Source organism: Oncorhynchus tshawytscha, linkage group LG08 (genome assembly GCF_018296145.1).
Source record: "Oncorhynchus tshawytscha isolate Ot180627B linkage group LG08, Otsh_v2.0, whole genome shotgun sequence".
In the NCBI taxonomy this organism is placed as follows: Eukaryota; Metazoa; Chordata; class Actinopteri; order Salmoniformes; family Salmonidae; genus Oncorhynchus; species Oncorhynchus tshawytscha.
This window is the reverse complement of record NC_056436.1, coordinates 17,844,668-17,860,221: the sequence shown is the minus strand read 5'-3', so window position 1 is coordinate 17,860,221 and position 15,554 is coordinate 17,844,668. Positions and strand designations below refer to the sequence as shown.

The following is a 15,554-nucleotide window of genomic DNA, read 5'->3' as shown; positions in this document are numbered from 1 at the left end:
CTCTCTCTGCCTGTCGCTCGCTCTCTCTCTCTCTCTCTCTGCCTGCCTCGCTCTCTCTCTCTCTCTGCCTGTCGCTCGCTCTCTCTCTCTCTGCCTGTCGCTCTCTCTCTCTCTCTCTCTGCCTGTCGCTCTCTCTCTCTCTCTCCTGTCGCTCTCTCTCTCTCTCTCTCTGCCTGTCGCTCGCTCTCTCTCTCTCTCTGCCTGTCGCTCGCTCTCTCTCTCTCTCTGCCTGTCGTCGCTCTCTCTCTCTCTGCCTGTCGCTCTCTCTCTCTCTCTCTGCCTCTCTGCTCTCTCTCTCTCTCTGCCTCTCGCTCTCTCTCTCTCTGCCTGTCGCTCGCTCTCTCTCTCTCTCTCTCTGCCTGTCGCTCGCTCTCTCTCTCTCTCTCTCTGCCTGCCTGTCGCTCTCTCTCTCTCTCTGCCTGTCGCTCGCTCTCTCTCTCTCTCTCTCTCTGCCTGTCGCTCGCGCTCTCTCTCTCTCTCTCTGCTCTGTCTCTCTCTCTCTGCTGTCGCTCTCTCTCTCTCTCTCTCTGCCTGTCGCTCTCTCTCTCTCTCTCTCTCTGCCTGTCGCTCTCTCTCTCTCTGCCTGTCGCTGCTCTCTCTCTCTCTCTGCCTGTCGCTCTCTCTCTCTCTCTCTCTGCCTGTCGCTCGCTCTCTCTCTCTCTCTCTCTGCCTGTCGCTGCTCTCTCTCTCTCTCTCTCTCTCTGCCTGTCGCTCTCTCTCTCTCTCTCTCTCTCTCTGCCTGTCGCTCGCTCGCTCTCTCTCTCTCTGCCTGTCTCTCTGCCTCTCTCTCTCTGCCTGTCTCTCTCTCTGCCTGTCGCTCTCTCTCTCTCTCTCTCTGCCTGTGCCTGTCTCTCTCTCTGCTCTCTCGCTCTCTCTCTCTCTCTCTGCTGCCTGTCGCTCGCTCTCTCTCTCTCTCTCTGCCTGTCTCGCTCTCTCTCTCTGTCTGCCTGCTCGCTCTCTCTCTCTCTCTCTGCCTCTGCCTGTCTCTCTGCTCTGTCTCTCTCTCTCTCTCTGCCTGTCGCTCGCTCGCTCTCTCTCTCTCTCTCTGCCTGTCGCTCGCTCTCTCTCTCTCTCTCTCTGCCTGTCGCTCGCTCTCTCTCTCTCTCTCTGCCTGTCGCTCTCTCTCTCTCTCTCTCTGCCTGTCTCTCTCTCTCTCTCTCTCTGCCTGTCGCTCTCTCTCTCTCTCTCTCTCTGCCTCTCCTGTCTCGCTCTCTCTCTCTCTCTCTCTGCCTGTCGCTCGCTCTCTCTCTCTCTCTCTCTGCCTCTCGCTCGCTCTCTCTCTCTCTGCCTCTCGCTCTCTCTCTCTCTCTCTCTCTGCCTCTCGCTCTCTCTCTCTCTCTCTGCCTGTCGCTCGCTCTCTCTCTCTCTCTGCCTCTGCCTGTCTCTCTCTCTCTGCCTGTCTCTCTCTCTCTGCCTGCCTGCTCGCGCTCTCTCTCTCTCTGCCTGTCGCTTGCTCTCTCTCTCTCTCTCTGCCTGTCGCTCTCTCTCTCTCTCTCTCTGCCTGTCGCTCGCTCTCTCTCTCTCTCTGCCTGTCGCTCGCTCTCTCTCTCTCTCTCTGCCTGTCGCTCGCTCTCTCTCTCTCTCTGCCTGTCGCTCGCTCTCTCTCTCTGCCTGTCGCTCGCTCTCTCTCTCTCTCTGCCTGTCGCTCGCTCTCTCTCTCTCTGCCTGTCGCTCGCTCTCTCTCTCTCTCTCTGCCTGTCGCTCGCTCTCTCTCTCTCTCTGCCTGTCGCTCGCTCTCTCTCTCTCTCTCTCTCTGCCTGTCGCTCGCTCTCTCTCTGCTCTCGCTCGCTCTCTCTCTCCTCTCGCTCGCTCTCTCTCTGCCTCTCTCTCTCTCTGCCTGTCGCTCGCTCTCTCTCTCTCTCTCTGCCTGTCGCTCGCTCTCTCTCTCTCTCTCTCTGCCTGTCGCTCGCTCTCTCTCTCTCTCTCTCTGCCTGTCGCTCGCTCTCTCTCTCTCTCTCTCTGCCTGTCGCTCGCTCTCTCTCTCTCTCTCTGCCTGTCGCTCGCTCTCTCTCTCTCTCTCTCTGCCTGTCGCTCGCTCTCTCTCTCTCTCTCTGCCTGTCGCTCGCTCTCTCTCTCTCTCTGCCTGTCGCTCGCTCTCTCTCTCTCTCTCTGCCTGTCGCTCGCTCTCTCTCTCTCTCTCTGCCTGTCGCTCGCCGCTCTCTCTCTCTCTGTCGCTCTCTCTCTCTCTCTCTCTGCCTGTCGCTCGCTCTCTCTCTCTCTCTCTGCCTGTCGCTCGCTCTCTCTCTCTCTCTCTGCCTGTCGCTCGCTCTCTCTCTCTCTCTCTGCCTGTCGCTCGCTCTCTCTCTCTCTCTCTCTGCCTGTCGCTCGCTCTCTCTCTCTCTCTCTGCCTGTCGCTCGCTCGCTCTCTCTCTCTCTGCCTGTCGCTCGCTCGCTCTCTCTCTCGCTCTCTCTCTCGCTCGCTCTCGCTCTCTCTCTCGCTCTCTCTCTCTGCCTGTCGCTCGCTCGCTCTCTCTCTCTCTCTGCCTGTCGCTCGCTCTCTCTCTCTCTCTCTCTGCCTCTCGCTCGCTCTCTCTCTCTCTCTCTCTGCCTGTCGCTCGCTCGCTCTCTCTCTCTCTCTGCCTGTCGCTCGCTCTCTCTCTCTGCCTCTCGCTCGCTCTCTCTCTCTCTCTCTGCCTGTCGCTCGCTCGCTCGCTCTCTCTCTCTCTCTCTCTCTGCCTGTCGCTCGCTCGCTCGCTCTCTCTCTCTCTCTCTCTCTGCCTGTCGCTCGCTCGCTCTCTCTCTCTCTCTCTCTCTGCCTGTCGCTCGCTCTCTCTCTCTCTCTCTCTCTCTGCCTGTCGCTCGCTCTCTCTCTCTCTCTCTCTGCCTGTCGCTCGCTCGCTCTCTCTCTCTCTCTCTCTGCCTGTCTGCCTGTCGCTCGCTCGCTCTCTCTCTCTGCCTGTCTCTCTCTCTCTCTCTCTCTGCCTGTCGCTCGCTCGCTCGCTCGCTCTCGCTCTCTCTCTCTCTTCCTGTCGCTCGCTCTCTCTCTGCCTGTCGCTCTCGCTCTCTCTCTCTCTTCCTGTCGCTCTCTCGCTCTCTCTCTCTCTCTCTGCCTGTCGCTCGCTCGCTCTCTCTCTCTCTCTCTCTCTGCCTGTCTCTCTCTCTCTCTCTGTCGCTCGCTCGCTCTCTCTCTCTCTGCCTGTCGCTCGCTCGCTCTCTCTCTCTCTCTCTCTCTGCCTGTCGCTCGCTCTCTCTGCCTGTCTCTCGCTCTCTCTGCCTGTCTCTCGCTCTCTCTGCCTGTCATATATATATATATATATACATTAATTACCTTTTTATTTAACCAGGTAGACCAGTTGAGAACAAGTTCTCAGTTACAACTGCGACCTGGCCAAAAGGTTGGAAACTACTGGTTTATACAACCACTTGAAAAATGGAACCCATTGTGAAACTGAAAGCAAATGGATTATAACCCTCCTGGGCTTTTGGTTCTTCTAGCACAATTCCTCTTTTGATATTAGGACTGGGTGATAAAGACAATTTATTTTTCTCATATTTGTCTTTGTTTTCTGTTCTAAATATGACTTATGAGTAGTGCATGACCCTATAATGGTGACAACATGATTCTCTATTCTCTATTTTGTTCTCATCCAAACTACGAAGAAACTGACAGCGACGTTGTCCAACTTGTTGAACTTTTGATTTATTGAGTACTGTATAAAAATACCTTCATAGATTGTATGTAGATCCATACCGGTATTCACAATATATTGCCCAGCACTATTTGCAATTGCGCCTGAATTTCCCTTTATTGGTTCTGTCTAGGTGATATCACCCAGCTGCAATGATGACCTGACAGTCAAGAAGGACCAATGTTTAGTGAGATCATTTGCAGACTCCAAATTGTAAGCATTGTTCATCCTACTCTTGTGTCGTAGAGTTAAGGAAATTCTGGTTAGTTTACAAACATTGTCTTGTTTGATAGTTGCCCCGTCATACATTTTCTAGCCAAGAGCAATGTAAATATGCATGTATTCTCAGAATTGGTAACATTGTAGCTGAGTGCACGTGCATTTAGATGTTTTTTTTTTTCCAGTCGCACTGTGGCAAGAAAGGAGATCCATGAAGTGAACATGGACAGCATCTCTAAAGCTGAGTTCTCATGGAGGAACGGTACGGATAGCTCATCTAGGGAGCTCAACTCCAGTTAGTTCAATAACTGAATAACTATGGAGGAATGTGTTGTCCAAGTCAACTGAATTGACAGAAAATGTACCTGTAACACTTGACTTCCTCTGGCTATTCCCAGGGTTGGATGAGGCAGTGCATTTCCTCAAAACCAAGGTGGTCCCTGACAGTTGGAAGATGGACATGAGCGAGATCTTAGAATCCTCCAGCAGTGACGAGGAGGAGGAGGACAAGGAAGGAAAAGATGAGGAGGAGGAGGAGGAGAAGGAGGATGACGACGAGGTAAGAAGAACACGCTTCTGTTTCCTACAAGTAAATCACTTTCCTTTGAGGTGTTAACTAGACCAGTACCTTGCCACATTCAGAAATTAGATTTTTCGATCGGTTTTGACAAAGCATTAGTTCAACTGTTAGAACATTACATTTCAGTATACAGTCAAACAGTGGCCATCATAACCTGCTTGTGACGTTTGGGCTTGGAGATTATAATAGGTACTACTTCATGGAGAGAAAAAAAAGGAAGTTCTTATCATATTTTGCAGTGATACGGTTCAAACCGAGATCCGTCTCATTGAGTAGTGTAAACCCAGCTGTTGTCTAGCACACTGCAGTGACCTCACCTACCTGGTCTGTCAATGAAGTTGGCTTGTACCATGCCTTCATTGCATTCCCACCCTGACATCTTGTGGCTACTGAATCACCTTGATTGAGCCAGACTCCCAATAGACCCTGGATACATCCCAAATTGCACCATATTCCCTTTTAGTATAACTACTTTTGACCAGGGCCGATAGTGAATAGGGTCCCATCTGGGATACACTCCTAGTGTGTGGGATAGCCCCTGCCTCAGGAACAACAATGGTTCATTCTTCCTGCTCCCAGAGCTTTGGACAAATGACCATTTGTATGGTTTCCTACACTGTTCCCATAGCAACCGGCAGCTACTTCCTATCGTTTAGAGGGCCTGTGGGGATTGGCTGAGGTCCAGTGGAGGCGTGCCAGCCAGGCTGTCCTATTCGTGGGAAGGCCCTCTTCCTCCAAGGTTTCTTTCTACCTCGGCTGGTTTTGACAAATGGTTTGCTTCTCATGAGTGAAATAGGTTCACTTCACTGTGTATTTACTTGTCTGGAGCAGTTTGTCGATCACTGTTATAGTTTACACAGTACAACCTACATTGATTTACAATGGCATGGACATAGTTGATTTTTCTTTCTAGTTCCTCCATTTGACTTCAGTGTACTGTGACCGTGTCTGTTCGCTAGTAATAATGTACATAGGGAGCCATATCTATGGCCTTGGTTACTGTGAATAGGTTACACACCAACACTAGGGCTGTACCTAACAAAAACATTTTAAAATATATAAATAAAACATCTTGATCAACTGAGGTGTCTTTAGACTAATCGATTGGTAGAAATTTTAAAACGTGTATTTTTCCATATAGACACATCCTACGTGTTTTAATCAAATCAAATTTAGTTTGTTGCTTTAAGCGCACTGTTTGATGAAATTATTAAGACACATTCTAGAGTCCGACTGCAATTGTGCTGGGCCATGCTAAGACTTGCTGTGCTGTTTAAAAATAATAATAACGGCAATTGTCTGTGTGAACGTTTACTGATTGCTCAGGAGGTAAAGGGTAAGTGGGATGTGTGCAATACATTTGACTTAATTGTGAAAAATACTGGATAAAGAAAGAGGGTAAGGAGTTATGTATGCCAAACAGTTGCTGTTTAAAATCTATCTATCTATCTATCTTAATTAGCTTTTTATTTAACCAGGTAGACCAGTTGAGAACAAGTTCTCATTTACAACTGCGACCTGGCCAAGATAAAGCAAAGCAGCGTGACAAAACAACAGTTACACATAGATTTTTCTATTGTGTTATTTACAGTGTGTGAAAATGTAGAAGAGTAGGGAGGCAGGGCAATAAATAGGCCATGGAGGTAAAAAAAAAAAAATACAATTTAGCATTAACGCTGGAATGATAGATGTGCAGTTGATGATGTGCAAGCAGAGAATAGAGATACTGGGGTGCAAAGGAGCAAGAGGATAAGTAACAATATCGGGATGAGGTAGTCGGGTGTGCTATTTACAGATTGGTTGTGTACAGGTTAGGGGTCGACCGATTAATCGGAATGGCCGATTAATTAGGGCCGATTTGAAGTTTTCATAACAATCGGAAATCTGTATTTTTGTGCGCCGATTTATTTAACTAGGCAAGTCCGTTAAGAACACATTCTTATTTTCAATGACGGTGGGTTAACTTCCTCGTTCAGGGGCAGAACAACAGATTTTCACCTTGTCAGCTCCGGGGATCCAATCTTGCAACCTTACAGTTAACTAGTCCAAAGCTATAACCACCTGCCTCTCGTTACAATCCACAAGGAGACTGCCTGTTACGCGAATGCAGTAAGCCACGGTAAGTTGCTAGCTAGCATTAAACTTATCTTATAAAAAAACAATCAATCACTAGTTAACTACACATGGTTGATGATATTACTAGTTTATCTAGCATGTCCTGCGTTGCATACAAGTACCTAAGTATCTGACTGAGCGGTGGTAGGCAGATGCAGGTGCGTAAACTTTCATTCAAACAGCACTTTCGTGAGTTTTGCCAGCAGCTCTTCGTTGTGCATCAAGCATTGCGCTGTTTATGACTTCAAGCCTATCAACTCCCGAGATGAGGCTGGTGTAACCCAAGTTAAATGGCCAGCCAGTTAGCGCGCGCTAATAGCGTTTCAAACGTCACTCGCTCTGAGCCTTGCAGTGGTTGTTTCCCTTGCTCTGCATGGTTAACGCTGCTTTGAGGGTGGCTGATGTCGTTGTGTTCCTGGTTCGAGCCCAGGGAGGAGTGGGACGGAAGCTATACTGTTACACTGGCAATACTAAAGTGCCTATAAGAACATCCAATAGTCAAAGGTTAATGAAATACAAATGGTATAGGGGGAAATAGTCCTATAATTCCTATAATAACTTAAAATAACTTCAACCTAAAACTTCTTACCTGGGAATATTGAAGACTCATGTTAAAAGGAACCACCAGCTTTCATATGTCCTCATGCTCTGAGCAAGGAACTGAAACATTAGCTTTCTTACATAGCACATATTGCACTTTTACTTCTCCAACACTTTGTTTTTGCATTCTTTAAACCAAACTGAACATGTTTCATTATTTATTTGAGGCTAAATTGATGTATTATATTAAGTTCAAATAAGTGTTAATTCAGTCTGGTTGTAATTGTCATTATTATAAAATATATATTTTTTAAATCGGCTGATTTTAATCGGAGTCGGCTATTTTGGTCCTCCAATAATCGGTATCAGCGTTGAAAAATCATAATCGGTCGACCTCAAGTACAGGTACAGTGATTGGTAAGCTGCTCTTACAGCTGATGCTTAAAGTTAGAGGGAGATGTAAGTCTCCAGTTTCAGTGACTTTTGCAATTCGTTCCAGTCATTGGCAGCAGAGACTTGGAAGGAAAGGCTTTGGGGATGACCAGTGCAATATACCTGCTGGAGCGCGTGCTATGGGTGGATGTTGCTATGGTGACCAGTGAGCTGAGATAAGGCGGAGCTTTACCTAGCATAGACTTATAGATAACCTGGAGCCAGTGGGTTTGGTGACGAATATGTAGTGAGGTCCAGCCAACGAGAGCATACAGGTCGCAGTGGTGGGTATTATATGGGGCTTTAGTGACAAAACAGATGGTACTGTGATAGACTACATCCAATTTGCTGGATGTAGGGGGCAATTTTGTAAATGACATCGCCGAAGTCAAGGATCGGTAGGATAGTCAGTTTTACGAGGGTATGTTTGGCAGCATGAGTGAAGGATGCTTTGTTGCGTAATAGGAAGCCGATTCTAGATTTAATTTTGGATTGGAGATGCTTCATGCGAGGCTGGAAGGAGAGAATACAGTCTAACCAGACACCTATGTATTTGTAGTTGTCCACATATACAGTGGAGCAAAAAAGTATTTAGTCAGCCACCAATTGTGCAAGTTCTCCCACTTAAAAAGATGAGGCCTGTAATTTATCAGATACACTTCAACTATGACACACAAAATGAGAGAAAATCCAGAAAATCACATTGTAGTTTAATGAATTTAGTTGCAAATTATGGTGGAAAATAAGTATTTGGTCACCTACAAACAAGCAAGATTTATGGCTCTCACAGACCTGTAACTTCTTCTATAAGAGGCTCCTCTGTCCTCCACTCGTTACCTGTATTAATGGCACCTGTTTGAACTTGTTATCAGTATAAAAGACACCTGTCCACAACCTCAAACAGTCACACTCCAAACTCCACTATGGCCAAGACCAAAGAGCTGTCAAAGGACACCAGAAACAAAATTGTAGACCTGCACCAGGCTGGGAAGACTGAATCTGCAATAGGTAAGCAGCTTGGTTTGAAGAAATCAACTGTGGGAGCAATTATTAGGAAATGGAAGACATACAAGACCACTGATAATCTCCCTCGATCTGGGGCTCCACGCAAGATCTCACCCCGTGGGGTCAAAATGATCACAAGAACGGTGAGCAAAAATCCCAGAACCACACGGGGGGACCTAGTGAATGACCTGCAGAGAGCTGGGACCAAAGTAACAAAGCCTACCATCAGTAACACACTATGCAGCCAGGGACTCAAATCCTGCAGTGCCAGACATGTCCCCCTGCTTAAGCCAGTACATGTCCAGGCCAGTCTGAAGTTTGCTAGAGAGCATTTGGATGATCCAGAAGAAGATTGGGAGAGTGCCATATGGTCAGATGAAACCAAAATAGAACTTTTGGTAAAAACTCAACTTGTCGTGTTTGGAGGACAAAGAATGCTGAGTTGCATCCAAAGAACACCATACCTACTGTGAAGCATGGGGGTGGAAACATCATGCTTTGGGGCTGTTTTTCTGCAAAGGGACCAGGACGACTGATCCGTGTAAAGGAAAGAATGGGGCCATGTATCGTGAATTTTTGAGTGAAAACCTTCCATCAGCAAGGGCATTGAAGATGAAACGTGGCTTGGTCTTTCAGCATGACAATGATCCCAAACACACCACCCGGGCTATGAAGGAGTGGCTTCGTAAGAAGCATTTCAAGGTCCTGGAGTGGCCTAGCCAGTCTCCAGATCTCAACCCCATAGAAAATCTTTGGAGGGAGTTGAAAGTCCGTGTTGCCCAGCAACAGCCCCAAAACATCACTGCTCTAGAGGAGATCTGCGCCAAAATACCAGCAACGGTGTGTGAAGACTTACAGAAAACGTTTGACCTCTGTCATTGCCAACAAAGGTATATAACAAAGTATTGAGAAACTTTTGTTATTGACCAAATACTTATTTTCCACCATTTGCAAATAAATTCATTAAAAATCCTACAATGTGATTTTCTGGATTTTTTTTTCTTCTCAATTTGTCTGTCATAGTTGAAGTGTACCTATGATGAAAATTACAGGCCTCATCTTTTTAAGTGGGAGAACTTGCACAATTGGTGGCTGACTAAATACTTTTTTGCCCCACTGTGTTCTAGGTCAGACCTGTCCAGAGTAGTGATGCTAGTCGGGCGGGAGGGTGCGGGCAGCAATCAGTTGAAGAGCATGCACTTAAAAGCATTTGGAGAACTCGGAATGAGTGTTGAATGGCATTGAAGCTCGTTTGGAGGTTTGTTAGCGCAGTGTCCAAAGATGGGCCGTTAGATTAGCATATAATTTTCTGACCATTTGGAACTGTGTAAACCACTAAATTGTAAGCCTTTACAGGGTTGCACATTTTGGGGAATTTTCAGAGGTGAAAACTTTCCGTGGGAATAACGGAAATACAGTTGAAGTCAAAGTTTACATCCACCTTAACTGAGTTTAAATGTATTTAGCTTTCACAATTCCTGACATTTAATCATAGTAAAAATTCCCTGTCTTAGGTCAGTTAGGATCATCGCTTTATTTTAAGAATGTGAAATGTGAGAATAATAGTAGAAAGAATGATTTAGGTTTTATTTCTTTCATCACATTCCCAGTAGGTCATAAGTTTTCATACACTCAATTAGTATTTGGTAGCATTGCCTTTTAAATTGTTTAACTTGGGTGAAACGTTTCAGGTAGCTTCCCACAATAAGTTGGGTGAATTTTGGCCCATTCCTCCTGATAGAGCTGATGTAACTGAGTCAGGTTTGTGGGCCTCCTTGCTCGCACCCGCTTTTTCAGTTCTGCCCACATATTTTCTATAGGATTGAGGTCAGGGCTTTGTGATGGCCACTCCAATACCTTGACTTTGTTGCCTTTAAGCCATTTTGCCACAACTTTGGAAGTATGCTTGAGGTCATTGTCTATTTGGAAGACCCTTTTTGCGACCAAGCTTTAACTTCCTGACTGATGTCATGAGATGTTGTCTCAATATATCCACATACTTTCATAATGGCATCTATGTTGTGAAGTGCACCAGTCCCTCCTGCAGCAAAGCACCCCCACAACATGATGCTGCCACCCCTGTGCTTCACGGTTGAGATGGTGTTCTTCGGCCTGCAAGCCTCCCCCTTATTCTTCCAAACATAACGATGGTAATTATGGCCAAACAGTTCTATTTTTGTTTCATCAGACCAGAGGACATTTCTCTAAAAAGTATGATCTTGTCCCCATGTGCAGTTGCAAATCGTAGTCTTGCTTTTATATGCTGTTTTTTTTTTGAGCAGTGAGCCACTGGCAGTGGCTCAATTGGAGGTGTACCTGTGGATGTATTTCAAGGTGGGCCTTGAAATACATCCACAGGTACACCGCCAATTGACTCAAATAATGTTAATTAGCCTATCAGAAGCTTCTAAAGCCATGACAATTTTCTGGAATTTTCCAAGCTGTTTAAATGCACAGTCAACTTAGTGCATGTAAACTTCTGACCGAAGGAAATTGTGATACGGGGAAATAATCTGTCTGTAAACAATTGTTGTAAAAATGTTACACAAAGTAATGTCCTAACCGACATGCCAAAACGATATGTTGTTAACAAGACATTTGTGGAGTGGTTGAAAAACTTGTTTTAATTACTCCTCCAAAGTGTGTGTGTGTGTGTAAACTTCCGACTTCAACTGTATATGCAAATTAATATTAATACAATACAATATTAATACAAATTGATGTAGATGTTTTTTGCATTTAATCTATTTACCATATATGGAGACGAACATAAACCTTTAACTTATCATAAGTAGACATAATTGCCAATGACTAAATCCTTCCAATAGAAAAAAATGAAATGTTTAATTCAAGTTAAATTCTTAACTAATTGAGTTGACCCTAAACTACAAAAGAGAATATTGAATGGTCCCCAATAATCCATCGCATCTCTCAAAAAAGCGTTTTCAACATGCATCTGTAAAATGATAGTCTAGAAATGAAAGCTTTGGTTGTCTTCCCCTCAGGATTCCATGTCTTCTCCCTGGACCACCTCAATGTCCACATCTTGAGCATCAGACTCTGAGGCCTCTTCTTCACTGTCACCTTCCAATCTTGTTGAGGACGGCTCAGTCCCTTCCACCAGGTGGCTGATGAGATATGTTGGCACGACTGCCATATTGCATCTCCATCCCCAAGCCCTTGCTTGGAAGTTTACTTCGCCGGACTGCCAAGAACGTTGCCCTCATCCAGGCCAAGGTGGCGAGACACGGTAGTGATGACACCATAGGCCTGGTTGATCTCTGCATCAGACAGGATGCTCTTGCCAGCATACTTGGGGTCCAACATGTACGCTGTGGTGTATGGGCTTCAGGCAGATGTCCACGCTTTATGATGTGTTTCAGAACTGCAGTTTCCTCTGCTTGGAGCAACAGTGAAGTGGGCACGGCAGTGCGGATTTGTTCTCTAACATCTACAAGCAGTCTGAACATCAGACAGGGTGGCATTGTCTCTCAATCCATGCAATGGCTACTGATATAGGTTTCAGGCTTGCTTACCATTCCCAAAATACATAATCTAGGAGGATCATCTTCAGAGACTCCTTCCCTCCAGGAGACAGTCAAACATGATAACACCACCCCAACGGGTGTTGTTGGGCAGCTTCGATGTGGTGATCTTATTCTTCTCATGCTTGGTGAGGTAGATTGCTGCTATAACTTGATGACCCTTCACGTACCTAACCAGTTCCTTGGCTCTCTTGTAGAGTGTATCCATGATGTCCTTGAGGAGCAGATTCAATGCATGAGCAGCACATCAATGAGTGTGATGTGAGGGTAGGACTCTACTTTAGACCAAGCAGCCTTCATGTTCTCAGCATTGTCTGTCACCAGTGCAAATACCTTCTGTGGTCCAATGTCATTTGACTGCTTTCAACTCATCTGCAATGTAGAGACTGGTGTCTGTTGTCCCTTGTCTGTGCTCTGGTAGAATACTGGTTGAGGTCTGTGCTCTTGTAGAATACTGGTTGAGGGGTGGAGATGATGTAGATAATTATTCCTTGCCCACAAACATTTGACCACCCATCAGAGATGTTTGCAATACAGTCTGCTTTCTCTGATTTGCTTGACCTTCACTTGAACTCTGCATCCAGCAAATGAGTACATAAAGCATGCCTGGTTGGAGGGGTGTATGCTGGGCAAAGAACATTCAGAAATCTCTTCCGATACACATTACCTGTGAGCATCGGAGGTGAACCAGTTGCATACACAGCTTGAGCAAGACATTCATCGGCATTTCTCTGAATAGGTTCCTCCTTTGAGTCAAAAAACCTGATTCCAGGAGGACCATGAGCTGTCAGATTCATAATTTTCACCTAAAATAGAAGTAGAGGGACTTTTGTCAGAGGTTGCTTGCTGTGAGCGCTGAGGGAACTTTATGCACTTGGCTGAATGATTTTGCATCTTTGTTGCGTTCTTCACGTGATTTGGCACAGTATTTGCAAATGTACATAGCTTTTCCTTCTACATTAGCTGCAGTGAAATGTCTCCACACATCAGATAGTGCCTGTGGCATTTTCCTGTAAAGATTAGAATAAAATGAGTAATAAAATCAAATACAATTCCATGTAAAGAAATATATATATTTTTACTTTTTTCTCCCCAATTTCATGGTGTCCAATTGTTGTAGTAGCTACTATCTTGTCTCATCGCTACAACTCCCGCATGGGCACGGGAGAGACGAAGGTTGAAAGTCATGCGTCCTCCGATACACAACCCAACCTAGCCGCACTGCTTCTTAACACAGCGCGCATCCAACCCGGAAGCCAGCCGCACCAATGTGTCGGAGGAAACCCAACCTTGGTTAGCGCGCACTGCGCCCGGCCCGCCACAGGAGTCACTGGTGCGCAATGAGACAAGGACATCCCTACCGACCAAGCCCTCCCTAACCCGGACGAAGCTAGGCCAATTGTGCGTCGCCCCATGGACCTCCCTGTCGCGGCCCGTTACGACAGAGCCTGGGCGCGAACCCAGAGTCTCTGATGGCACAGCTGGCGCTGCAGTACAGAGCCCTTAACCACTGCGCCACCCGGGAGGCCCCATGTATAGAAATAGTTGCTTTTAGAAATTTTTAAAATTAAAACGTATGGAAACAGGTGAATTAACACTCCTCCGTTAGCAGGTTCAAGCAAGCTAAAACCCACATGGTAGCAAAAACAAACTAGCAGAAATTGTTAACAAGTTAGAAATGATTTACACACACACTTTGCTGTAGCCTACTATTTACTAGTTAACAAAAAATAATGTATGTCATAAAATATATTCACCTCATCCAGTATTGTAATCAAAACTTAGCAGAAAGCATGTAGTCCTTGGCTCAGACAGTGTAGTAGTGTGGGCTCTATAGCGTCTCATTAGTGTGCAATATCTTGATGATCAGCTGCACATGTGATGGAAGAGTGCACTGCACGTGAAGGAGTGATGCACTGTTCATGCAGAGGGTTGCAATTCCATTGAATTGGGGATAGTTTAACCAAAATATCCCACAAGACCTAGAATTGCCTTGTGTATCCCACAAAAAAAAGGTACACTGTTATAAGCTAACATTTTTAATGAATTTAAGCAAAATTCCCCAAATGTCCAGGGTTAACTTCCCATGGAATATGTTAGGAAAAATTCTGGAAATATACCGGAAAGTTTCCAACCCTTTGCAACCCTGAGCCTTTATTATAGCAAGGACTAAGAACAAATTGCCGGAATGAACGGTTTACGTAAACTATTGTTTAGGCCAATTATTCATGGGTCGCTTTGTTTTATTTTAGAACTAAAATGCTTGATTGCATTTCAAGTCACAAATTACTCTTACTGTGTGAAGACATCAACGATAGAATGACTAATTGATACAGTAGCCTGTAAGTACTGTAGGCTATTGAAATATAGGCATAAGTAATGATACTAATGATAATGACAGGACTTATTATTATAATGGTGATTATATTAATAATAGCAATAAGGAGATCAAGAAAGGAGGGTTATTATAAATAAAACTTGGAAGAGTGTAAACACTAAAGTACCTTTTTTTTGTTCTCACAAAAGTGTTAAGCCTTTAATACAGCATAGCAAAGATTTAAAAACAGACGACTTTGATTTTGTTTATCCGACGTGTTTGCATGAGGCTTGGTGCTCATGGAATCAGTAGGCTATTAAACACTCAAACAGGCAACAGAAGCAAGATCTGTTTTATTTTCTGTAGATGTACAGTGCATTTGGAAATTATTCAGACGCCTTGACTTTCCACATTTTGTTACATTACAACCTTGTTCGAAAATGTATTGAATAGTTTTCTTCATCAATCTACACACACTACCCCATAATGACAAAGGCAAAACATGTTTTTAGAGATATTTGCAAATGTTTAAAAATAAACTGAAATCACATTTTACGTAAGTATAAGACCCTTTACTCAGTACTTGTTATGGCTGCAATCCCGCTAACGGGATCGATATGACAATTACCAGTGAAAATAGAGGGCGCCAAATTCAAACCACAGAAATCTCATAATTACAATTCCTAAAACATACATGTCTTTTCTTCATTTTAAAGTTCATCTGGTTGTTAATCCCACCAAAGTGTCAGATTTCAAATATGCTTTTCAGCAAAAGCACAACAAACCATTGTTAGGTCTCCACCAAACCACAATAAGCACAGCCATTTTCCAGTGAAATATAGCATTCACAAAAAGCAGAAAGAGAAAATTAATCACTAACCTTGAATTATCTTCATCAGATGACACTCATAGGACTTCATGTTACACAATACATGCATGTTTTGTTTGATAAAGTTCATATCAGAAAATCTAGTTTACATTGGAGCATTCCATTCACTAGTTCCAAAAACATCAAGTGATTTTGCATAGCCACATCGTTTCAACAAATACTCATCATAAATGTAGATAATAGAAATTATACACATGGAATTATAGATATACCTCTCCTCAATGAAACCGCTATGTCAGATTTCAAAAAAACTTTACGGAAAAAGAAACCCATGCATTAATCT

At 44.8% G+C, this 15,554-nt stretch overlaps 1 protein-coding gene across 3 annotated transcripts in view; it reads left to right on the top strand.

The window, feature by feature from the left end:
• LOC112256852 (AT-rich interactive domain-containing protein 4A) overlaps positions 1-15,554 on the top strand; it is a 63,969-nt gene that overhangs the window by 28,416 nt on the left and 19,999 nt on the right. For all 3 annotated transcript variants that reach the window (XM_024430397.2, XM_024430398.2, XM_042325300.1), the window contains 3 exons: positions 3,763-3,842; positions 4,034-4,110; positions 4,247-4,407. In XM_024430397.2, coding sequence (XP_024286165.2) covers positions 3,763-3,842; positions 4,034-4,110; positions 4,247-4,407 — 318 coding nt within the window. The remainder of the gene's footprint in view (positions 1-3,762; positions 3,843-4,033; positions 4,111-4,246; positions 4,408-15,554) is intronic.